The 26,967-nt window shown below is 38.1% G+C and overlaps 1 protein-coding gene across 4 annotated transcripts in view; it reads right to left on the minus strand.

The window, feature by feature from the left end:
- The window catches only part of LOC140482933 (echinoderm microtubule-associated protein-like 4), a 290,517-nt gene that overhangs the window by 80,440 nt on the left and 183,110 nt on the right, over positions 1-26,967 (minus strand). For all 4 annotated transcript variants that reach the window (XM_072580689.1, XM_072580688.1, XM_072580690.1 and 1 more), the window contains 3 exons: positions 22,401-22,529; positions 18,513-18,538; positions 16,181-16,213 (listed from right to left, as the gene is read on the minus strand). In XM_072580689.1, coding sequence (XP_072436790.1) covers positions 16,181-16,213; positions 18,513-18,538; positions 22,401-22,529 — 188 coding nt within the window. The remainder of the gene's footprint in view (positions 1-16,180; positions 16,214-18,512; positions 18,539-22,400; positions 22,530-26,967) is intronic.

Below are 26,967 nucleotides of genomic sequence, written 5' to 3' on the forward strand. Positions count from 1 at the left end.
TATCAGCTGAATGTCAAAAAAAAATTACAATTCAACCAGAATTGAATGCAACACCAGTCTGAGAAAAGAGGAAATTTGTTCTATATCTTATCAATTAAATTCAGATGATGAAAATCTATTCCTTAATCTGTCATGACCCAACAAGTTTTCTATTTCTGCAGGTAAACAGCCAAACTACTTTGTTATTTATGTCAACATTAAACTAGGCAAGCACCATGCAATTAGGATGTGAAATGAGGAAAATGCCATCCGAAATACAAAAGAAATGCCTCTACTACAGCCCATATTTTACTTCCCAAGTAGGAAACCATTGGTTTAATATATCTGGAACATTTGTAAAGTGCAGCCTCTGAGCATAGATTGACTAGAGAATAAATGAAAAGGAGGTGGTACAGAAAATGAATTGAAAGTTGGGATGTCATATAGTGTTGCATAGACAAACTTTTAAAAATGCCAATATTAATTTAATCTGATGAATACAAATCTAAAGCATTCCTTTAATGAGTAACAAACGTCAAAACCTGAATAATGAAATTTATATTGCTGATTTTTTAAAAAATTCGACAAGTTAAAAGGATGCTGAAAATTATGAAAAAGTTAGATCAATGAAATTTAGTTTAATGAGAAAGTTCAGGTATTCACATCATCTGGATGATTACATACAGTGATACTTTCCAAATCAGATGAAGTGCAAATGAATATTTAATTTCATTATTGTAACAAAGGTATTTAAGTTTAATAAATAAGTCTTAAGTATGCAAAAGGCGTGCAGGAATATGCATGCATACTTCACAAGTCATTTTACAGCATTTCATATTAAATTAGTACAATTTTATTAAAACTATTTTGATTACTGCTTTAATAGTATTCCTTCAAAATTCACCAAAGTACGAGTTAGACTGACTTGAGATATTACAAAAGAAATAGCATAACAAACTTAGTTCCACAGATTTCAAAGACTGCCATGAGTAAATGTACCCATTACCTTGTATGCAACTAGATATCAAACTAATTCCACTATAGATGAAGTTCGAAACATGAAGAATGATTAGAAATAAGAATGATCTAGAATAACTGGAAAAACACTGACATTACTGGTGCAACATTTAATGCATTAGCAAATTATTTAAAATGTTAAGATTTGTTATTGCAAGCTCTTTGACAACTTGTCATAACCAGCATTTAAATGTTGGCGTACATTGATATTCAGGTCGTAGTACGTTTAAAAAATTCAATATGATCAGGGCAAGTTGGAATGTGGAAACTCAGCCTTTGAAGAAAGCTAAAGGTCGATAAGTTTTGAATCCCAATTACATAAAATAATTTTGGAGATAGTGTGGGCAAAAGGCATTAAAGTGTTTGACCAGCTATGATCATTTTGAATGCAGAAGGCCCAACAGTTTGAATGGCCTACTCCTATGTTCTACACCCAAATAGCACATAGAAGTAAAGGACGGTGTTAAACTTCTTCAGTATGGATATATTTAGGTGTGAAAGAAATTCTTATGTATAATGGTATTTTCAAAGATCACAAACATATTAATGGTGTATCAGGAATAAGCACGGGATAGGTGGTTAGTACTTATTCCATGAAAAATACTGTTCTCTTGGAAACTGATGGAAATGTTAACTTGTTTATTCACTCGTGGGATGTGGGCATTGCTCACCAGGCTCGCATCAATTGGCCACCCATTAATGCCCTTCAGAAGGTGACAGTGAGCTGCCTTCTTGAACTGCTGCAATCCACATGCTGTAGGTAAGACCCACAATGCTGTTAGGAATTCCAGGATTCTGACTCAGCAACACTGTAGGAACTGAGATATGTTTCCAAGTCAAGATGGTGAGTGGCTTGGAGGGGAACTTGCAGATACTGGTGTTCCCACATATTTGTTGCCCTGGTCTTGCTGAATGATAGTGATCATGGTTTGGAAAGTGCTGAGTAAGGATCATTGGTGAATTTCTGTTGATGGTACACACTGCTACTACTGTCTATCAGTAGTAGAAAAACTGGATGCTTGTGGATGGTGCCAATCAAGCGGGTTGCTTTGTCCTGAAGTCAAGTTCGAGTGTTGTTGGATCTGCACTCATCCAGGCAAGTAGGGACTGTTCCACCACACTCCTGACTTGTGCTGTGTAGATGGTGGACAGTCTTTGGAGAGTCAGGTGGTGAGTTAACTAGCACTAGACATAGAGGATACCTCATGCTGAAAAAGCTTATTTGGACATGTAAGGTATCATTAAAACTGAACTTGACCGCTCAACTTGCTAATTTCTTAAATTCAGTGAATACAGATTAAGAAAATTGAAGCATATTCATATTACCAGGTTATTGCAATATGGTGCAAATGTAGTTGGCTTCCTTCTTTGCTCCATTCACAAATAAGGTGTCATGAGAAACCACATAAAAGCTACACTTTAAGCATAGAGTTATCCATAAAATAGTCTGTAGCACCAAATCTCTCCAAACATTACTTTGAGATCTACAGGCATTTATGTGGATTTCTTATCTATAGTACCTGTGTCTAAGTTAAAGTGCACAGAATAAAACTGCCACAGTTCAGCACTCGGTTCAGAAAGCAGAAGCTGTGAAAAAGGTTTGATTTATCATAAGTTGGAAACTTGGGTTCTAAAGAACAGAAAATATCTTCGGCTTTAAGTTTGAGTTGCGTTTCTATATTGTGTGCCAAGATGGGAAAGCCATGACATTAGTATCTTTTTTGAGTTCTGCGAATGGTGCTGTGACTTCTGGAGACTTGTTTACATGCATTTAAATTAGATTTGTTTTTAAAAGGCCCTTGAGGTGATTCCTGAAGGGCTCATGCCCGAAACGTCGACTCGCCTGCTCCTTGGATGCTGCCTGACCTGCTGCGCTTTTCCAGCAACACATTTTCAGCTCTGATCTCCAGCATCTGCAGTCCTTACTTTCTCCTTGAGGTGAATAGACAGTACATTCAAAATGAAGGTAGAAGAAAGAAAAATAAATGGGCTTTTGCCATACAATACAGTGTCCCATTGTATAGGGAACAAAGACAGACTCAGTCAGGTCAGGCAGTATATATGTAGCTTCAGTTAGAGCAAACAGGTGCTGCTGCTTCAGAACTTCCAAAAGTCGGGGCTAGAGAACAGTTTGAGTGGTTTAAGAGAAAAAAAAATATTTTGAGTTCTGAAGGAGGGCCACTGGAAACGTTAGTTGATTTCTCTACACAGATGCTGCCAAGTCTACTGAACTTTAAAGTGGATATAGGATGACCCTTTACTGAGATTTAATATGTGTAACGGATGTGCAGCCTGACTGGGTGGAGGAGGGCACTGAGGGGGGAGTTGGGCTGTTCTCTGAAAAGGGAAAGTGTGCAGGAGAATGGCACAGAGTTGTATATCACGGACACAGACCCAACCAGTCCATGCCAACCACAGAGAGCCAGTGGGCCAAATGCCCTATCATGTTGCCGAAAGTAAAAGGGCTGAAGCTCTATTTCTGATTTTTGTTTGAAGTCTGCTTTGAAAACTTCTATAGGTCCTTTTTGTTTTAAAACTTTGTGGGGAAACTTTTATGTTCTGTCCATATAATGGCAGCCTCCTGTGAATGCCATGATGAACAAATAAGAAGTGTAAAACGATAGTCTACAAACCAGGTATTACTGAGATCTGATAGAGCTAATATTACATCAACTGGTATAATAAAGCACTGCTTGAGCATGGAATCCAACCTCATGCCATATAAAGGGAATTTGAAATCTAGCAGTTGAGGCTACCTTGTTGAATGATTTTAAAGGCAAAGATTTTTGAACAGTAAAGGAATTAAGGATTATAGTGAGTAGGTGGGCAAGTGGAGATGAGTCTATGAAAAGTCCTATTGAATGGCACAGCAGCTTGGGGGGCCAGTTGGTCCACTCCTACTCCTAGTTCTTATGCATTGCTGTCCTTGTGAAAACAAGTGCTATCATTTTACCAAGTACATTACCTTTTACCAGGGTACATTTTACCAAGTCAGAGTTGAACAATTCTATAAAGCAGGTAAAAACAAGGACTGCAGATGCTGGAAACCAGAGTCTAGATTAGAGTGGTGCTGGAAAAGCACAGCAGGTCAGGCAGCATCCAAGGAGCAGGAAAATCGACGTTTCGGGCAAAAGCCCTTCATCAGGAATAGAGCATTATAACTGCAGTAAACACAAGTTTAAATTTTTTTATATATAAATCCAATGGACTATAAATGTGTTCAAATTGCAGCAGAATTAGCAGATATAAAATTGGCTTTCTCAAATCATATTGTATTTCTTTTTGTAGCAAGAACTTGTAGATGTTAAAATAAATCCATAAACATGCTGCAATGAGCTTGAGACACATCTTAAGGGCTTTCTTTTCTTCCTTGTTTGCTCCATTTCCCATTGAATAATTGTCAATAAAATATTTAATTGTGAACTCACTGACTCCCACAGCTACCTCAACTAAACATCCTCAAATGTAATACCTTCTAAAGTATACAATTACATTTACCCAATTCCTCCATCACATCTGTTCCAATGAGGCTTTTACAATCTGTATTTTTGATACATCTTTTATTTCCTAAACCAGGAAATCTACTTCTCTCTCCTGCAACATGAGTTATCAGAGTTCTCAAACATATTTCCTGTACATCTGCTTTCGTCCCTTCCCATCTTTCTAAGAAAGGGTGACTCATTCTCATCTTATCTGCGACCAGCCTCCACAATCAAAGGATCATCCTTTATTACTTCTGCCAACATCACTAAACATATCTTCCCTCCCTTTTCTTATCAGGATTTCTAAAGAAGCATCCCTTAACCATCACCCCAAATGCCCTATCCCCATTGTGACTTACTCGAGCATTGCCTCAAGTCTCTAGTCACTTAATATCTCCCATATCCAGTCCTATCACAAACTTTGTTTTCTTTTTCCCAGTCCATCCCACTTCACCCATATAAAGCTGATACATTTCAAACATACTTCCAAGTTGATGAAAAATCATAAAACAAAACATTAACACTTTCTTTTCCCTTCACACATGCTACTAGGCCTCTTGGGTCTTTCTTGAATTTTAAACATTGCTGAAAAGAGATACAAGTTGTTGAAGTTTTCCACTTAAGTTGTCATCCGTGCCTTTGTACAGACAAGTGCACGGTGAAGAGCTTCTATAATGTCTCCCTTTCCATCAATATTTCAGTTCTGTTACCAAGTGACTATAGTATTTCCTGTTTTTACTTTAAAACGCCTGGATCCACAGCATTTTGCTTTTGTTTACATCTTAAAAGATATTCAGAATTTTGGAGTGCTACATGGTAAAAATGGGCATTAGAAACAGAATGGTGGGGGACTTACATTTTCCAATAAAGATTTCCATTAAGTTAATGAGCACGAACATCACTCAAAATTGAGGAAATCAATTACATACTTATTTTGTATACTTAGAATACTTCGGTTTAATTCAGAAAGTATCATATTAATACTTGGGCTACAAACATTCCTTTGATTCTCATCTCCAGATGATAATGGTGTACAAAAGAATCAACAGGATTGATACTGTAGTCCTCAATCCCGGCTGTGCTGTTAAGAGACAAGCGACTTGAGGCAATGGGGATAGGGCATTTGGGGTGATGGTGAAGGGATGCTTCTTTAGACATCAGCCTGCAATAAGGGACAGGTCAGTTGACTGAGCATTAAATGCACGCTCAGAGTATTAAAGCTTGTACAGGTGTTGAGTGTTATAAAGTCATGCTTTACATCGAAAATTTCATTTATTGAGATGAAACTATTAGTAGATATTTTAAAAGACGGAACAACAGCTCTTCAATGTCTTAAAACAGCAAATAAGATGGCCAACATGATTGAGCCCCACAAATTCCAAAGTCATTATAAAACAGAGCTGAGGATTAATCATGTGTCTCCTAACCACAGAGCTGAAAACAAAGTGCTTTGACCTTCTTTGGGTAACAGGTCAGATGATGAGTAGTGATAACCAGCTAACCTATTTTTCTTTAGGCCACCAAGCAAATGCACCGAAAAGGACTAAATCAGTTGCAGATTGAAAATGAAAAGTTCTGGTAACATTGTCATGGCCCCATTGAAACATGCAAGATTCCGAGGAAACAAAAACAAATTGCTGGAAACCTCAGCATGTGTGGCAGAAGAAATCAGTTACCCTTCTTCAGAATACCTAGGAAACGTAGTTTTGATTAATGCCAAAGATGGCCGGGGAGGGCGGGGGAAACGTAGGAGAAGAGAACACGGAGGATTAGGAGTAAACATTAGGTGGAGATAAGTGCCTGAAGAGAGAGAAGAACAGAACAGTTGAACAGACAAAGGAGTGGATAACAGTCAGCCTAGGAGAATGAATGGTTGCTAATGGGACTATTAGTGGCTAACAATAGGTAGTGTATAATAGCAACCATGGCATAACAAGGCCTGATGTGTGGGGTTGGTTAAGGACTTGGGGGAATGTGCCTTGAGTCCTAAAATCAATTAACTCGTGCTGTTCTTTGAACTCGTGCTGAGCTTCCCTGGTTCACTGTAGCAAGCCTGAGGCAGAGGAGATGTTGGCCTCAGGATGGTGTACTGAAATGGTAAGCAACTGGAAGCTTCAGGGTCTTTTTGCAGCCAGAATGCAGGTGTTCTGTAAAACTGTTACCCAATCCACACTGCATTTCCCCAATGTAGAGGAGACCACATTGTGAGCAGCAAATGCAGTAGATTTAGGTTGAGTGAAGTGCAGGTAAAGCACTGCTTCACCTCAAGGTGTTTGTCTGGATTCTTGGATTCTGAACTGGGAGGAAATAAACAGGCATTCTGGATTAGTGGTGCTGGAAGAGCACAGCACTTCAGGCAGCATCCAAGGAGAAGTAAAATCGACGTTTCGGGCAAAAGCCCTTCACAATTAATCCAGAATCTGGTTTCCAGCATCTACAGTCATTGTTTTTACCTAGTGGAAATAAACAGGCAGGTGTTCCACGTCCTGCAACTACAGTGGAAGCTGCTGTGGGGCGGTATGTCCCCCATTGTCTGTGTGTGCATGCGTGTCTGCGTTGGGATTGAAGGAGATCGGTCCAGATTGTCCTAGAGGAAACTGTCTTTGCAGAAGGCTGACAAGGGAGAGGAGGGTAAGGTGCAGCTCATAGTGGCATTCCACTGGAGGTGGCGGAAATGACAGCTAATGATCCTCTGGCTGTGGATGTTGGTAGGCTTATAAACCTAGCAGACACAGGTGCCAAGAGCGGCAGGGTGGCTCAGTGGTTAGTACTGTTGCCTCACAGCGCCAGGGACTGAAGTTCGATTCCAGCCTTGAGTGACTGTCTGTGTGGAGTTTGCATATTGTCCCCGCGTCTGAAGAGGTTTCCTCCGGGTGCTCTGGTTTCCTCCCACAAGCCAAAGATGTGCAGGTCAGGTGAATTAGCTGTCCATACTATTAGGTGCATTAGTCGGGGTAAAACACATGGAAATGAGTCTGGGTGGGTTACTCTTTGGAGATCGGTGTGGACTTGTTAAGCCAAATGGCCTGTTTCCACACCGTAGGGAATCTAATCTAAAAATCACAGTGGTTAGTACTGCTACCTCACAATGCCAGGGACCTGGGTTGCATTCCAGCCTTGGTTGACTGTCTGCATGGTGTTTGCAAATACCTCCATCAAATGCTCCAAGTTCAAATATGTGCAGCTTAGGTGGATTGGCCATGCTAAATTGTCCATAGTATCCAGGGATGTACAGGTTAGCTGGGTTAACTATGGTAAGTGTAGGGTATAGGGGATTGAATGGGATAGGATGCTCTTCAGAGGGTTGATGCAGACTCAATGGGTCAAATGGCCTCTACCTGCACTGTGGAGCTTCTATGATTCTATGATTACGATTGCATGTAAAAGAGATGCAAACAAAGCATGACGCTCAGTCAGTAACTTCATTCACTTTCCCTTTCCATTCTTTATGGAAGCTTGAGCTCTGCCTGTTTTTGGCCATTCACATGACTATGGGACAGTGTTTATAAGATTTAACCCATCAGTTACTTACTCAATGAAATCAATGCATATCAACATCTTTAAACTCATCTTAACACAGAAAGACCGTCAGATTCAGTCTGAAATTATTCAAGGTATCAATCTACTGAACAAGTGTACCACTTGTTGGGCGTGGCACGGTGGCTCAGTGGTTAGCACTGCTGCCTCACAGCACCTGGGTCCCAGGTTCGATTCCAGCCTCGGGCGACTGTGTGGAGTTTGCACATTCTCTGCATGTCTGCGTGGGTTTCCTCCCACAGTCCAAAGATGTGCAAATCAGGTGAATTGGCCATGCTAAATTGCCCATAATGTCAGGTGCATTAGTGGGAGGGAAATGGGTCTGGGTGGGATACTCTTCAGAGGGTCAGTGTAGACTGGTTGGGCTGAATGGCCTGTTTTCACACTGTAGGGAATCTAATCTAATCACTGATTTGTTTGGACTTTTAAAACTTCTTAACCTATTCTTCCACTTTGCAATTATTCGCTTTTAAAGCATTACAAAACAAAACTGTACACGTTCATTATTCACAGTCACAGCAATGAAACACCACTGTTTTGGCAGACATACGCTTCACACAAAAACCCGATCAAGGTCAAACAAAAAGAGGAAACCAAACAAGTCCACTCCGCTTTGTGCATGGGAAATCTTGTCTCGTGAACTTGATTGAGGTTTTTGAACAAGTAACGAAAAGGATTGATGAGGGCAGAGCAGTGAATGTGATCTATATGGATAAAAGCAAATTACTGCGGATGCTGGAATCTGAAACCAAAAGAGAAAATGCTGGAAAATGTCAGCAGGTCTGGCAGCATCTGTAAGGAGAGAAAAGAGCTGACGTTTTGAGTCTAACTGACCCTTTGTCAAAGCTTTGACAAAGAGTCAGTTAGACTCGAAATGTCAGCTCTTTTCTCTCCTTACAGATGCTGCCAGACCTGCTGAGACTTCCCAGTATTTTCTCTTGTGATCTATATGGACTTCAGTAAGGCGTTCGACAAGGTTCCTCGTGGTAGACTGGGTAGCAAGGTTAGCTCTCATGGAATATAGAGAGAAGTAGTCATTTAGATACAGAACTGGCTCAAAGATAGAAGTCTTCGATAGGTAGGTGGTGGTGGGGGGTTGGTTTTCAGACTGGAGGCCTGTGACCAATGGAGTGCCACAAGGATCGGTGCTGGGTCCACTGCTTTTCGTTATTTATATAAATGATTTGGATGTGAACACAGGAAGCATAGTTAGTAAGTTTGCAGATGACACCAAAATTGGAGGTGTAGTGGACAGCAAAGAAGGTTGCCTCAGATTACAACAAGACCTTGATCAAATGGGCCAGTGGGCTGAGGAGTGGGAGTGGCAGATGGAGTTTAATTTTGATAAAATGTGAGGTGCTGCATTTTGGAAAGGCAAATCAGAGCAGGACTTATACACTTAACGGTAAGGTCCTGGGGAGTGTTGCTGAACAAAGAGACCTTGGAGTGCAGGCTCATAGCTCCTTGAAAGTAGAGACACAGGTTGATAGGATAGTGAAGGTGGTGTTTGGCAATGCTTTCCTTTATTGGTCAGAGTATTGAGTACAGGAGTTGGGAGGTCATGTTGCGGCTGTACAGGGCATTGGTTAGGCCACAGTTGGAATATTGCGTGCAATTCCGGTCTCCTTCATATCAAAAAGATGTTGTGAAACTCAAAAGGGTTCTGAAAAGACTGACAAGGATGTTGCCAGGGTTGGAGGATGTGAGCTATAGGGGAGGCTGAATAGGCTGGGGCTGTTTTCCCTGAAGCGTTGGAGGCTGAGGGGTACCTTATAGAGGTTTGTAAAATCATGAGGGGCATGGATAGGATAAATAGACAAGGCCTTTTGCCTGGGTGGGCGAGTCCAGGACTAGAGGTCATAGGTTTACGGTGAGTGAGGAAAAATTTAAAAGGGACATAAGGAGCAACGCAGAGGGTAATGTGTGCGTGGAATGAGCTGACAGAGGAAGTGGTGGAGGCTGGCACAATAACAGCATTTAAAAGGCATCTGGTTGGGTATATGAATAGGAAGTATTTAGAGGGATATGGGCCAGGTGCTGGCAGGTGGGACACCTGGTCGGCATGGATGGGTTGGACCGAACAGTCTGTTTCCATGCTGTATATCTCTATGACTTTATGACTCTATGACTCTAAGTGAGACTACATTCGGTTAGGAAATCTCGTCAACATTGACAAGTTGGACTGAAGGGTCTGTTTCCATACTATATATCTCTATGATTCTATGGCTTAAGTGTAAAACTGATGCCCTTCAAATATTTAAAATTAGTATCAAAATGAAGCTGCAATATATCAAAATGAACATAATACATATTTTTGCTTATTTGTTAGCAGTTTCTATCGGTATCTGTTATTTTTCCATTCATACATTTTAAATCGTGTTGCTATGTCAGAAAGACTTTTAAGTCAAATATAGCTAGATTTATTAATTAAGTTCAAATTTAAATGTTGGAATGAGATTATAACTTACGACTCCCTTTTGTTTTACCAGTAGTCAGGCTAACAAATACAGATATACACAAACACTTATGGAACAATTATTCCTGTCTGCACTTAACGTCAATGACATCAAATGTCGTTGCTAGAAGCTGGATGTGTGGGCTAAGAGATTACAGAAGCAGACTAATGGAAGAAGTCTAAAACAAGACAGTCAGTTAATGAGTTGGAGGGGGTGATGTTTGGGATTAGCCATCATAGTTGTAGAGGAAAGCAGATATCTAGGCTTCCTAGTACGAAGACAGATTAAATTAAAGGTTTATGATTTGCAGCAGGAAAACATCACAGAACTGCACATATAGCGCCTCGAAAACCAAATGGCTACTCAATGACTTTCGGGGTGGCAACTTCTTAAAGTTGTACAGAGCTCCACCATCAATGCTATGCCCTCAGAACAGGATGTCTCCACTCCAGTTCAACTGATCTGTAACCATGGGTAAAGAACTAGAAATACAGCCTGGCTAATCTGGTGTGACTCATTTAATGCCAATGCATAATGCCACCATTATAAAAAGAAAACAGAAAAATAAATGTATGGTTGACAGGGACCAAAACGTCCTGCTGCAATCAAAGTTGCTTTCCCCACTGGAGACACAAGTGATAGCAGGTACCCACTGACAATTACTCTCCTTAATTATTTGCTTTATTAAATGTGCATGCATCTCGGTTTGATGAAAGAAATTCAGCTTTAATCCTTGAAAAGCTTGTTGGGTCACTAAGAGTACAACAATATGGCTCAAAGCACAGCATTCTCTCTGAAATCAACGAAACAAAAACTTGATTTCAGATTAAAGGAAACAGGGAGTTACTTTAACTGAAAAATAACATCCTGCTGGATAGATCTGGCAACGCCCTGTTATGGGAAATTCTGTGTCTTTAATTTTGACTAGATTAAGTAGTTTTAAATGTCTAAACAAATCAGTGATACACTTGTTCAGTAGACTGATGCCTTGAATAATATCAAACTGTATTAAGATCAGCTGAAAGATGTTGATTTAGTGGTCTTCGTGAAAACAGTAAAATATGTTCCCGAATGGAGGACAAATGTCTACCCATGGCTTAAGTAAAGATTCCAAACAACTTTATTAGACATTAGTTATCTAAAAGCTGCAATTTTCACAAAGATAACTTTTAACATTAAATGCAAACTGAGGATTATGAAAGGTAGAGAGCATCGTGATCTCTGACAGCAAGTCGTGGGAGTTACAGAAGTTAAGTTAACCAATACACGGATCATAATTCCCCCATGGTGTTGCTCTCAGAAAGTTCCTGACCTCTGTGAAACAGCCATTCTATTGTTTTAACAAAGCTTCCAAGCACTTGTGCGTTTCTTCTTGGCAAACACCATTGTTGATTACTTGCTGACCTTGGTGTGATTTGTCACTGTCTTGGATATTTGTGCATTAGGTCTCTTATTTCATTCTCTCCCTTAATGGTTTGTGCATGTTTAGATATCCCTGATATCCTATTTCTTCAGTCTCCTAGTGTATGTCTTCTACAGTTGCAGTTTTTGTTTGTCTATTCTTTGGAACCTATCAATTTTACCTGAATTAATACAGCCGATAGTAACTGAGCAGAATTTAAGTGTGGTAACCAAAGCAACAAACCAGTTAGCCCTACAGAGTGAGAAACCATAAAGATCCAAGATTCACCTGCATATTCTCTCAACAACTTCCACTAAAAACTGGCCAAATGGCACCATTGCCATTGGGAGGTAGAGCCTTTGCAAAAGGATAGGTAAACATGCTGGAAGGTAAATACAGATGTATAGCTGATGGAGGGATGCCCCAAATGCCAGGAAGAGTCATTCAAAATTTTGGCCTTCCCTAACCTAGGCTTTCCAATTTTTTTCCCTTCTAATCTATATTGACCGTGCAAACTTTGCGAGTTTAATCCAGAGGCACAACACATTATCAGAATAGATATGATTGAGACTGAATAACTGGGAGAATGGAACGGAGTCTTTACAGGAATTGCAGTGTGAGGGTGTCAGTGGATTTGTAGTGAATATTGGTGGTCGGTCTATCCCAAGAAATAGGAACACTGATGTGGAGGAAAGAATTGAGTAATCAGAGTTGGATTCGGTAATTTGTCCTGATCATTTCCATCTGTGGCTTGGTATCAATTTTGATTATGTGCTTTTTAAGTGTATTTGCAGTGTATTACTATATTAACGATTCTATACCATACATTAGTAACATATAGAAATATTTTCCCTTCGCTTGACTATGTACTCAAATGTTAGTTTCTCACTGATGTAGTCTCCTTTATCAATTTATCTCACTTTGTTCACTCCATTATCTTGCTCAGGCATTTCTATTCTTTTCTCTGTGCCCACATCACCTATCTGTGCTTCCCTCCACCCACCCATGTCTGTATCTCTGAACCTGTGGGTTTGACACATATCTGCAACGGTTTCGGTGTAAAAATTATGCCCAAATGGTAAAAGGTAGTATTTTCCTGGAATTAGTAGCCTACCACATATTTCTCTATATTAAGTGTAAACTCCTGCAGCAAGAAAGGCTGAAAATAAATGTAATATAAATTATCTTGAAACAGGCAAATCAGAATGGCTAATATGCACTGGAGGAGGATGAAGAGCTTCAGGGAGAGAGGAGAGTTACGCGACATAAAGAACCGCAGAGAAGGCAGAGCTATATGAGAAAGTGATGAGAGGATAGAATGACTGAAATGGGTGAAAAAAAGAATGGCACAATAAAGCAAGGGTGGTGAGGGAAGGTTCCAGGATATCCAAAAGGAAACAGAGCAGCAGGACATTTGTCGAGAATATAGTGTGCTGCCAAAATTGTGATATCAAAGGTGGAGAGCGGTTTTGGAGGCTAATAGGTGATGGAAAGCACACCAGTAGGCTGGATGATTACATTAGGCATAGGCAGTTAAAAAGAAGCTATTTCTGCTGGTTGGGAAGACTAAGACAAGGGGGTATAGCTATGATTTGGGGATGCCAACCAGCTGAGCTCAGGACATCAATGCAAGAGTTCCTCAGAGTAACATGCTAGACGGAACACTCTTCAGCTTCTTCATTGATGATCTGTCCTCTATTGTAAGGTCAGAAGTAGGAATGTTTGATGGTTGTAGGAGGTTCACGTGAGTAATTTTAGGATGAAAGGTTTATCTTATAAAACAAGATTATAGGTGTGATTAGGAATTTGGAAGAATAAAAGGTTACCTATTAAAACAAACCTGAATAATTTAAAATAAGATCTTGAGTTGAATGGAAGAGGTGGCTACCCAGAGGATGTTCCCTCTTGTTGGGGAACTTTCTATGTAAGACAGAAATGAGGTTATTTTTCTCGGAGGATCATCAGAATGTGGAATTCTCTTCCCCAGAAAGTAGTGCAGACTAGGTCTTCAGATATATCCAAGGCCGAGTTAGAAAGATTTTTCATAGACAAGGAGTCAATGGTTATGAAAATTACAACAGGATGGTGGAACTGAGATTATAGTCAGATCCTCCATGGTCTGCGTGGGTTTCCTCCGGGTGCTCCGGTTTCCTCCCATAGTCCAAAAATGTGTAGGTTATTCCTCCCATAGTCCAAAAATGTGTAGGTTAGGTGAATTGTCCACACTAAATTGCATGTAGTGTTAGATGTAGGGGTAAATGTAGGGGAATGGGTATGGGTGGGTGTGCTTCGGCGGGTCGGTGTGGACTTGTTGGGCCGAAGGGCCTGTTTCCACACTGTAAGTAATCTAATTTTATTGCATGGTGCAGCAGGTTCAAAGGGCAAAATGGCCTATCCCACTCCCAGGTCTTATAGTTGCAGTGTATATAACATTTGCAACTCATCCCATACGGAAGCAGTCTGTGTCCACATGCAGCTAGACCTGTACAGCATTCAGGTTTGGATTAATAAATTCAAAGTTTGTGGGAAGATTTGTAGCTCGGGTGCTCGTTGTTGTGGTTCTGTTCGCCGAGCTGGGAATTTGTGTTGCAGACGTTTCGTCCCCTGTCTAGGTGACATCCTCATTGCTTGGGAGCCTCCTGTGAAGCGCTTCTGTGATGTTTCCTCCGGCATTTATAGTGGTTTGTCTCTGCTGCTTCCGGTTGTCAGTTCCAGCTGTCCGTTGCAGTGGTCGGTATATTGGGTCCTGGTCGATGTGCTTATTGATTGAATCTGTGGGTGAGTACCATGCTTCTAGGAATTTCCTGGCTGCTCTCTGTTTGGCTTGTCCTATAATAGTAGTGTTGTCCCAGTTGAACTCATGTTACTTGTCATCTGAGTGTGTGCCATTGGTTGTTTCAGTGATAATTAAGGAAATAGAAGAGACAATGAAAAAAAATGCCTTGTACTATGACGGTAGACACCATATAAATGTACCTATCAGAAATACAAGGGCAAATAAGAGTGCACAACCTAAACATTGTCAATTGAGAAAAAGCATTGAAGAAACTTGAACTAAAATACCAACAAATCCAGGTCCAGATAGTCTATGTCCTACAGTTCTTAAAGAAACGTCTGCAGAGATAGTACATGCACTCGTAAAGATTTTACAAAAGAACTCTAGGACATTAGACTATCTGGACCTGGATTTGTTGGTATTTTAGTTCAAGTTTCTTCAATGCTTTTTCTCAATTGACAATGTTTAGGTTGTGCACTCTTATTTGCCCTTGTATTTCTGATAGGTACATTTATATGGTGTCTACTGTCATAGTAGGATGTCCACATTCCAAGAACAAATAAGAAAAATTCTAGAATCAAGGTAGTTATTGACGCTTAGGAAATCAAAAGTATTTGACACACTGCTGGTCTGGTATATATTTATACTCTGACATCCCATCTAACAGAATGAAAAATTCCAGATTTACTGATGAAGGTTTCAAAAGGTTGAACTATTGTCTTGTAGAAGTTGGCTGGACAGCTAGTTTGCAACGCCGAAGATTGGATTCCACTTCCACAACAGCTGAAGTTACCATGAAGAACTCCCCTTCTCAATCTCTCCCCTCACCCAAGATATGGGGATCCTCAGGCAAAACCATGTGGCAATTTTATTTTTATTTGTACCTCTTGAAACATATTTGTGTCCTTGAATTATTCATCTTTGCCTCTAAAATGAAGCAAACTTACTTCATTTTTGAAGAAAGGTTTACAGTTACTATTACGTTGAGCAAAGTTAACTGCTGCATTTTTAACTGATGTTATTCAACAAGAGAAAACTCAATGTCAAAACACACTGAGTGGAAGCAGGGAAATCTCAGCTAAATTTAGACAACATGGAACTAGACACTGAGCTGGAGTATTTCAATCTCAAAACATTACCTTCAATACAAATCCTGAAGACAACAAAATATGCTTAAATGCCTCATCACAATAGCATAATAGATAGCGCATACAAGACAACGTTCTGGAGTACAAAAGACCAACTTTTATGATCTGTTCCTCAAGAGAAACATCACTGGATTTATACTTGGGAGTACTGATTTTTTTTTATTGAAAACCACTTGAATGGTATAATAAGGTAATTTACCCAGCTCTAACATTAAGGCAAGTACATACATACATGCATGCATGTGCGAAGTTCATGAACTAATAGCTTAATTCCTATACAGTTAATGCTTTACAATTCTGGGTCCCAGCAAGTCAGTACAGAAAAACAGACTGCAGAAGCTAAAGTGAGAAAGCAGCTTTTAGGATGTTTGGTTGGTACTTACCTTGGCTGTAGGCTCCACGTCGTGAACTTTGGGCTGACCATAAGACAGAGATAAAACAACTTAAAACAAATCAATATATGCAAAATCACTACCAACCATTAACTGAAAACTCAAACTAAATTAAAAATAAATAAAGTGATGAGTGGAAGGACAGAAAACATACTAAGTAATAAATTAAGTGAACACAGGAAAAAAAAAATCGTAAAAGTCTAGTTATCCCATTATATTCATCATCTAATACTCTCCCCATGACAACATCCAACAGTTCCTTGAACTACCCAATATTTGACTTTACTGCACAACTGACATTTCTCCCAAAATTTACCTTTAGAGCAAAGATATCCTTCCGGATACCTGCTGAATTGATGTTGCACAATATCAATTTTTATAGTTGGATCTTAACTTTCTTTGCTTACCTTATTTAAACAATTTAATACTTTACACATCCGATGAGGTCTCATTTTAGTCTTGTATATTGTGAAATAGAAAGCAGACATTTCTGATATCTTCTGATAGCTTGTCAGTTTTAAATTTGAAATTATTCTGGTTGCTCTTTTCCACATCTTTTCAATTAGTGCCTGGGGAGCAGTGATGTAGTAATCCAGAATCCCAGGTTAATGTTCTGAGTACATGGGCTTGAATCGCACCACGATAGTGAAATTTGAATTCAATAAAATCTCAAAGAGGAAGCTGTCTTAATTGTGACTATGTATGCATTGTTGATTGTTGTAAAAAACCCACCGGGGTCATTAATGCTCTTTAGGGAGGGACATCTTCCATCGTACTTAATCTGGCCTATGTGTGACTACAGACCCACAGCAATGTGGGACTGGCTCTTAACTGCCCTCTGGGGGCAATTAGGGATGGGCAATAAATGCTGGCCTGGTCAGTTATATCCTGACACTAGAAATAATTTTTTTAAAAAGTGACGATCAAATGCAACTTTACTTTTTGTGCGATTTAATCAATCATCACATTGTGAAACTTCAGCAAAATTTCTGTTTCGTTTATGATTCTTGGTATATCTTCTGTCACTCTATTTTTTGGATTTTAAAAACAATTTCAGTACAATGTCTGGATATAGACAGTGTTAATTATTGCTGCCCATATTAGTTTCTAAACCTGTTTTGATTCATAGAATATAGAAGAACACAGCGCAGAACAGGCCCTTCGGCCCTCGATGTTGCGCCGACCTGTGAACTATTCAATCTGATTAACTGCATACTATAGCATAATTTACAGCCTACCTGCAGTACTTTGCTCCTATTCATGAAAGTATTTAATTTACTGTTAATCTAATTGCATCACTAATCTAGATTCAATAATACTGCTGCTATTTTCTTTCAGAGTTAAATCGTTAGATTTTTGTGTACTGTAGATTAGAAACAAAAGGAGTCCAGCCACTTACTCCTGTAGATCTGACGTTACACAGCTCATGAAAATATTGCTTCCAATTTATAGCCAATCCTATTTACTGCTTCTGGTTCCACTAACTTAACTTAAGCATCGGTCTTTCATGTGAAACCTCCACAAAGATTACTGTTAAAAAAAAAAGTGAAAATCATACCCGAGATGGTCTTACTACCTACTTCAAATATGTGCAAAAACGTTTCTGTGGTTAGGATGATTCCCATCTACATATTAAGGGCTGTTTTTAGTAAAAATGCTATGCAATTATTTTTTTTTTGTTACCAATATCAAATGGACCTGTTGTTACTGATTTCTTTTTTGTATTCAGTCTTGCGCAACATCATAAGTGCTTACTGATTCTTCTCTAACAACAGTCACAGACTCATAAATCTGCTTCAACGTTTCAAGATATGTATCATCCGGCTCAAGGCATCATTAACAATAATTCCTTCCTAATTGATCAAATAATTTTGCTGCAAAAACTTTCCAATAATCCGATTTTATCGCAATCTCACCCCACAGAACACTGTTCACCTTTAAACATATTGCTCATTCTGGGATATTCCAAAATACATTAACTTATCAATAGAAGTGTCATTTTATTCATTTGCACAGCACAAAAGCTATTTCATAAATATAATCAAAGTACAAAGATTTTTTAAAAATTGAAAGTTAGTGAATTCAAATCATAGAAAAGCATTAAACCTTAAATGATTGCTTCTGCTTTATAGTCTCTTTGCAAGATTCAGATCCTCATATTTTAACACAAAACTATGAACTATTTTGTAATTATGAATTGAACTAACAGTTTCAATTTCAACAACTTTTAATATGGATAAGCAAATTAAATGTGTTATGGATTATTCAAGAGTTGACAATTAAAGTTTTGCAAGCATAGATAATTGAAAATTTTTGTTTTTACCTTGACTGATAGGTGGTTCCTTAAATCTGGCAAACAAAAGGAATAAAGTATTTAAGTGAAATTCAAACAACCAGGCCTTATACAAATCAGAATAAGCATAATGCACCAAATGTACTTGTCAATCTAACTTAAAAGACTATCTCCAATGTTTGGTCAAAAATCCAAACTCTTCCTATTTACTACTCACATTCCACAAAAATTAATGTTGCCCAGATGCAAGCACATTCAACCACAGAATTATAAAATAGTACACCAAAGATAATTGCTCAGTTCATGCCTGCACATTTAAGCACAGAGTGTCAAGGCTACCACCTCACTGGTGGGCATTACATTCCTGCCAATACAATCCACTAAATGGCAACAAGGTATGAGAAAGGTTAGGAGAAAGTGAGGACTGCAGATGCTGGAGATCAGAGCTGAAAAATGTGTTGCTGGAAAAGCGCAGCAGATCAGGCAGCATCCAAGGAGCAGGAGAATCGACGTTTCAGGCATAAGCCCTTCTTCAGAAATGAGGAGGGTGTGCCAAGCAGGCTAAGATAAAAGGTAGGGAGGAAGGACTTGGGGAGGAGCGTTGGGAATGCGATAGGTGGAAGGAGGTTAAGGTGAGGGTGATAGGCCGGAGGCGGAGAGGTCGGGAAGAAAATTGCAGGTCAAGAGGGCGGTGCTGAGTCCAAGGGCTGGGACTGAGATAAGGTGGGGGGGGGAGAAGAGGAGGAGAAATGAGGAAGCTGGAGAAATCTGCATTCATCCCTTATGGTTGGAGGGTTCCTAGGCGGAAGGTGAGGTGTTCTTCCTCCAGGCGTCGTGTTGCCATGGTCTGGCGATGGAGGCGGCCAAGGACCTGCATGTCCTTGGCAGAGTGGGAGGGGGAGTTAAAGTGTTCAGCCGCGGGGCGATTGGGTTGGTTGGTGCGGGTGTCCCAGAGGTTATCTCTGAAACGTTCCACAAGTAGCCGGCCTGTCTCCCCAATGTACAGGAGAAAGGTATAGCTCAGTTAAACTTATAAGTAATTGTCATTGCAGAGAATATATACAATTGTACAGCATCTAGAGAAGTTAAGACATCAATGGGCATTAGGGATTGGAGTAAAATATCAAATAAGCTTAAGCTGATGCTCTAGAATAAGCGAACAAACTTAGGAGAATCAGGCACTTGGTCACAGTTAGAAAATGAAATTGCAAAATATGTTAATGATAGACTCCAGATCTATCCAAATGTTTGTCCTGAAACAAGTCAGAAAATTAGCAAAAGCAGATTTCAAAGCCATCCCTGGATGGTGTATCATTTTATAAGGACAAACATTTTGCACTGTAACAGAAGGCCAAGATTTCACAGTAACTTCCTTCAGAATTTGATGTCAGGAGTATTACATATCACTGGCTCAAATTCAAACATCCAGAGAAGAATTGAATTAGATAAGTTTGTACTGGGAGCAATACAATGCTTCTTTGAATATGACATGTCAGCTAATCAAACACAGAGAAGTTTGGGAGAGAAAGCATTAATACTAGTGAGGACAACTGGCCATGAAGAGAGTAAAATCACCATTGAGCTGTCGCATAAATTTGATGGAACAAAACTGAAACAATGGTGATATCAAAGAGAAAAACTCTCCCAAAACAACAAATTCCAAAAAGGAACCATTCACATTCATGATAAAAGATGGATGGAAGCAAGGTGTCTTGAAAATATGGCTGAGGAAGGTTTGGAGTTGCCACCCAGGAGAACAACGTAAAGAAAGAAAATCACAGTCTCCTCATCTAACACTTACTCAGATCACATATGGTCAATGTCGCTGAACTAAGATGGCAAAACAGAGATACTGCAGTGATTCAAAGTAGTCTACCTAGCTTTACTCAACCAGTGGGTGTATTTCTAAATAAGCTCTTCATGGATAGTGAGAGGAAAAAAGTGGAATGATGGGATGATTGAAAGACAGAAGGCATTGAGGCTATGGAGGCTATGCAAGGGCTCTGAAAATGACTACACTGATGTGAATAGGTTGCAGAGGTCTGGGATGAAAGGAAAGTGGAAATTGCTGTTAAATCTTTCAGTAAATATGGACTATCCAATGGTACTGATGATACAGATGATGATTATTGGCTGACGATGTCATAAAGATTATGTTGATGATTCATACGGTGAAATGATTTAAGCAGCATTTAATGACATCTTATTTGGTTCTGAAGACCAGGAGGGCGATTTGAGTTTTTTAATAATCCATGCTCAGGGTATGATCTGCTATGTACCATTCTGGTCACTCATGCAAAAAAACTGATTAAAATCATAATTCAGGCTTTGTTTCGGATGCATTTGAGAAATTTAGGTCACTCTTTTTAATGCCCATCTCAACAGAGATTATTTTAAAATAAAAATTAAGTAAGATAACACGTTGGTATTACTTTTGGGAATATGGGATAAGCACGCATAGTTTCTAACCTGGCAACCCTGTGCTAGTGAGATGATGAGAGTGGGCAAGTTGCAAGCTTTCGAAAATATTACTCAAAAATCAACCTTTTGGCTAAAAATCTAGTCCAAGAAGCTTAACTTTGACATAAGCAAACGACATCCACACAAACAGCACAATGATTACTAATGTCAAAAACTTCAGTTATTAGATAGGATTAGAAAAATGCAGTCAAGAACTTTATAAATGCGAACCTCATGAACATGCAAAATAGAAAGAAGTTAATCAAGGTCATCATTTCAAGTTAAAGCACAACTGCAGAATTAACTGCAGCATTGTCACGGACAGGGTAAGAATGCAGTATTTCCTTGCAATGATGTGCCACAAAATGGAAATGTTTTCTGGATAAGTCAGAGGAAGAAATTGCTCAATAAATCATTTAAGAAGTAGTCAGATGGTGCAATGGGTTATTGTAGTTTTTTTTCAATAGAAGGGAAATAGAATCATATCAAATGGCCTTCCCTTTTATCCTTGTACATTTAATGCTGCCCATATTATGTTGTAAGCTTTGAAGTCACAAAGGATATTTGGGAAATTGAAATGCAATTATTTTATAGAAACTAAACTTGAAACACTTTAAATTAGCCTCCAAAAATATTGTCAGGAATTGCAATCTATTTATATAGAGCAGTATCCTTTGCATACAGTATCAAGCATAAATTTACAAGTATATGGGGATGGGAAGACATAAAGGCTCTTATCAAGTTGAAGTCATCATTGGGTGGTCAGCAATTCAAAACATTCCTTTCGCTTTTCAAGTAAAATGTTAGAACCAAGCAAGTATGGAACAAATATTGCACACAATCTGAAGAGATCCATATATTGTTTTCAAATAATATTGCTTTTGAGTGAAGCTACCATATATGGAATGATGTAAGACGTCAAAATGCAAGGAAATGTGTTACGCACAATATAACAAAAAAGTGGTATATCTCATACATAGTGTAAATATGTCCAACTGCTTACCAAAACAACTGATGGGAAAACAAGTGTGCAGAAGCCTACTCTCAGGACCCTATCTTGACCAACACTTGTTTGCATGCAGTAGAAATAAAATGTTCATGCACAGAAACAAAAATGGCTGAAAGGATCTTGATGGTTTCCTAGAACTACTAGTAAAAGTTGAAGTAAAAATCTCCATCTGCCAGTATCACAATAAAATCAACAGAAATATTATAGATCTAGCATCTAGTTACTGTTCACATACATAGTTAAAGTTGCAAAAATATTAACAAAGTAATCAGATTCTTCTCTAAAGAGGTCCTGGGTGACTGGCTTTCCTCACCCAACATTTTTAAATTTGGCAGTTCTATAAACATGCTACATTTCACTCCACAATATGCCAGAAATATAAACTCTTGTATTTCAAAGATTCATTATTAATAAATAAAATTCAACCATTAAATGTTACTAGTGCTTACTTATCTGAACTTTTATGTTTTGATAGTAACTTAGATGTTGAATGAGCTTTCAACATTTTGTTACGATGCTCATCAGAACCTTCCCAGCTGCTGCTATGTGACTTTTCAATTGTTGAACCACGTTTTAAACTGTAAGAAACAGAAGATTATCAGAATGCATGAAGCAAGCTTACATGATATTTCAAGTAAGTAAGTGAAACACCAAGAACCAGGTGGGAAACAGTGGAAGCAAATCTTCAAGGCTAGACAAAGGGAAAAGTTAGATTAATCTAGCATGTCATTGTAAGTAAAGCGCCAAAAAGCAGTGCAAGTCACAACAGTAATGCTGCAGGACATATTAACCACAGCAAGGAGGAAACTACAATTTTTATTTATTTTATATAATACCTATAGGTGACAAATTTTTAAGCATCATTTTTAGGTGATAGAGACAATTTGTGTGTGTAAGCATCTTCAATTTGAGTGTGCAATATTCTGTTTGTCTACTATGTGGTATTTTGTTAAACAGTACTGTAGGTAACGCTTCTGAACACTACAGTACAAAGCTAATGCTGACTGATTTCTATCACTTTAAAATTTAACAGTTTATTTATCAATATAATGAGGAATGGGAAATTCTGAAAAGCTAGAATAATTTTATTACTTCAAATGGAGGAGAATGCGAGAAAAAATCCAACTGGGTTCATACTTAGCTTTTAAAAACAGTTTAAATTAAACTATAAATCTGATGAATTTATATTACAACACAAAGAGCAAACAAGTGAGTCATACCTCAATTTTTTTTTAAGTAAACTTGTTTATTCTGGATTTTCACCAAAGAGAATGTGCAAACAAACATTTGATTGTTTCTAACTAGCATTGTTATAAGGTGTTTTTTTAAAGGTTTATATTTGATTATGCTGTTGAAAGTAATTTCTGGATGTGCAAATTCTCTTTAATTTACAGGTTCTTAAAGCAATTTAGATCAAGAGAGTTTTGGGATTACTTATGTCACTAGTTACATCAAATAAACTAATGAATATATAACAAGTCTTGCAAAAAGTAAATCTATTTAAAATTAAAGCTGTCTTTTGCAATTTAATGGCTTTTTTGTATTGGCTTTATTCAGAGCAAAACATATCACAGTAGATGAAGTTTATGTACCAAAAAATAATCTTTTTGAATGAAGAGAGACATCTAAATTAGGATTTTCCCCTTGATATCAGTTTCATTTCTCTTGTACAATAACCTTTATTTGTTTTATTCCTATTTTTAATCTTTTTTCTGTGTTTCTCAGTTATTTCCATATAAAAGATGGCATTAGCTTTCTAATACAAAAGGTGAGCAGCCCCAATTTGTAGAATGACAGGGTGGCACGGTGGCTCAGTGGTCAGTCAGCACTGCTGGGTGACTGTCTGTGTGGAGTTTGCACATTCTCCCAGTGTCTGCACGGATTTCCTCCGGGTACTCCGTTTCCTCCCACAATCCAAAGATGTACCAGTCAGGTGAATTGGCCATTCTAAACTGCTCATAGTGTAAGGTACATTAGTTAGAGGGAAATGGATCTGGATGGGTTACTCTTCGGAGGGTCGGTGTGGTCTTGGTGGGCTGAAGGGCCTGTTTCCACACTGTAGGTAATTTAATCTAAAAAAAAAAATTTATAGATTCACTGCACTTCCTCTGTTATGGCTTTACTTTGTACTTAACCATTTTAATAGCTTATTACTAACTTAACTGAACACTGAAGTACAGAAAAATAAGTTTCATCCCTCTCCATGTAGTTTCTGTTAGGGTAATAATAATACTGTAAAAATGTAGAGTCATGCAAAGTTGAAGAGGTTAAAAAATACAAAAGATGCATAATATACATAACCTGGACTATGCTCCACAATTTATAAGCATATGTTTCAAAGGCAAACAAAAAGAGCAGCAAACTACCAGTTTTTAAAATGTAGCAACATGCATTGTCTGTTTTAGAATAGAAGCCCAGCAGAAGTAAATTCAGGATTTCATGCACACTGTATGCAAACAAGGCCCTGGTAGTGCGTTAACGTCCAACAAGAACTTAAAAGCTGCCAATAGTTTAGATCAACTCTTAACAATTTCACAACCATGATTTATTTTATATCATTAAAAATTAAATCTTAATATGCACTAAAGTAATAGATATCAACAATTACTTGCTAATGAGTACGATTGTCAAACTAGGAAATTCTATGTCACTGGTCACTAAATTAATATTACTACTTTCATTACAATACTGCAAGGTCACGGCCTTGACATTGAAACAATTTTAAACCTAGCCTTACACAGACACTTGACATTTTGGAGTCTTTTAGTTTAAGAATTTTCATTAGTTTGGCAGAATCTTTTCTTGCAAGAAGGTAGGCATGAACAGTTATTTATATACTGGATGACCTAACCAATCTATCTGGGGATGACAACTAATTTTACCTTTACAGTTAATAATTCTCAGCAGCATCCATAAACCAGTAGCGAAAATATTTGAGACAAACAAAAACAGAATTCAATATTAAAAGAATTCTAGAAAGTATGATTTTTAAACATTAATTATGCATGGCAATTTACATAAACAATATTAGTATAGTATAAATTTCCTCTCCATGATTTATAGTTAAATTATTGCTGTTAAAATAGCAGATAAAATATAATTCAAAATTTATCTGAGTATAATTTTAAAAAGTGAAGACTTCACAAGTTTAATCAATAGTTTCAACTTTATAACTTCATTCATATCTTACCTAGACTCAAAGTCATACAGCACGGAACCTTTGATATTTATTAAATTAACCTAGTTTTCAAATAGTGTAATGGAGACTAATTTACTTTCAAAATTACAATTTAACTATCAGATTTTTGCAACCAATTAACATTTGTAATTCAAAATTACAGAGCACACATTTCTTCAAACCGAAGAATAGTTGAAGAAGATATATTGTTAAGAGATGATCAAGACCAGACAAAATTCAGTTCTTAGAAGTTTGGTACAGTAAAGAATTTAAGAACGTAGGGTTGTAACGATAATCAGGCACAATAAATGTGTTACATTAAATAACCATTCAACAAAAAGAACGCTAATTTTAAATCCACTGTCAACCAGGATAGAGATTAAGCACTAGCCTTATATGTTGATGTAAATATGCACTATTAAGAGATTCTCAGCTCTTTGTTCTCAAACACATAGTACAGCCTATATCGATGGTCAACCAGGAAAACAAGGTTCAACTCACTCAGCTTTAAAGTTGACAGATGAAGCTAATATTGTCTTTCTTCTCCCTTTAATTAAATTCCCAACTTTGGACATTGTAAATCTATGTTTTGTTAAAAATGTAACTGTGAATATAAATTTGAATGCACCTGTTTTATTAATGAATTCATTTGAAAATAGGAAAAACCTCCCGCATAAGTCATCTTGATTAATATTCTCTTCTCAGTTCCTACAACTTGCCAAATCATTGATGAGAAAGCAAGTCTTACTCCTGGAGCCTTGACCAAGCTACTCCAGAGCTACTCTAAGGAAGACGTTGAATGCTACATGTGATGGCCTTCCCAGCATTCCATCATAGATGGCAAAGCTGAATTCATAAAGTCAGCATAGAGAATTTAGGCATTGCCCCATGTTTTATCACTGTTTGACACAGTTTGTTATTCTGAATTTTTCCGCAAAACCCTGATCTCTCTCTGAATCCCACTCAGTGTTGTGGAATTTCAAATCGTTCCATTTTCCAAATGCTGAAATTCTCAAATCTATTAATCCAAACACCAACTTTAAAGTTTCCCCAAGATTTGATGAGAAAGCAGGCACCATCAAGCAAAACTGTGCAGATGGCCTGTAATTCTTTTAAGGTTGAGGCCTTCGATCCTTATGTGAAATATTAAGATGCAATAGAATTACTTTTAAATTTAAATGAGTAGGAACTAAGCCAGCAATATCTTCCTTACTTTTTTCCTCATTTAATTATGATGTGTACTTTTCAGACACACCTTGTACCTCATCAGGGTTTTCTCATTTGTGACCAAAAGCTTAGTTTAGGTTCCAGTCAGATTCCACTGCATGAACATGCATAGTTCTAACCTGGTGGGAATTGTATCAAATACTGCCTGAGCCATACCTTGTGTAGATAGCTGCATGCAGTAGAGCTTTTGCCAGACATTTAAGAACTCTAACACATAGAATGCGGTGAGAGATGCGGGGAAATCCACGTGCTCCTAATATTTCAACCACTGTGAGTGAGTTTACAAGTGCCAACTGAATCCAACCTTTTTCATCCAACTGAATTCATATTCAATATAATGTCAAGTGAAAAGAGTGCAAAATAACTCCAACTCCATAATTAAGATTAGCAATCAAATTTTTGCCAGCTTCGGTTGGGTTCCTAAATTCATGCTCCTAGTTTAGAATAAGTAAAATAGCCTTCAAATTCTATTACCCATAATATATAACAGAAGGAATGAAAAATTAAAACCCTGCTGAGTTAACAGGGTTCTAACCATAATAACAAAAAGCTGAGGAAAGTAACGCAATGAATACTGCAACCTCATCTCTGTGCAAAGGCCTTTCTTACAC

This window comes from Chiloscyllium punctatum, chromosome 11 (assembly GCF_047496795.1).
Source record: "Chiloscyllium punctatum isolate Juve2018m chromosome 11, sChiPun1.3, whole genome shotgun sequence".
Lineage (NCBI taxonomy): Eukaryota > Metazoa > Chordata > Chondrichthyes > Orectolobiformes > Hemiscylliidae > Chiloscyllium > Chiloscyllium punctatum.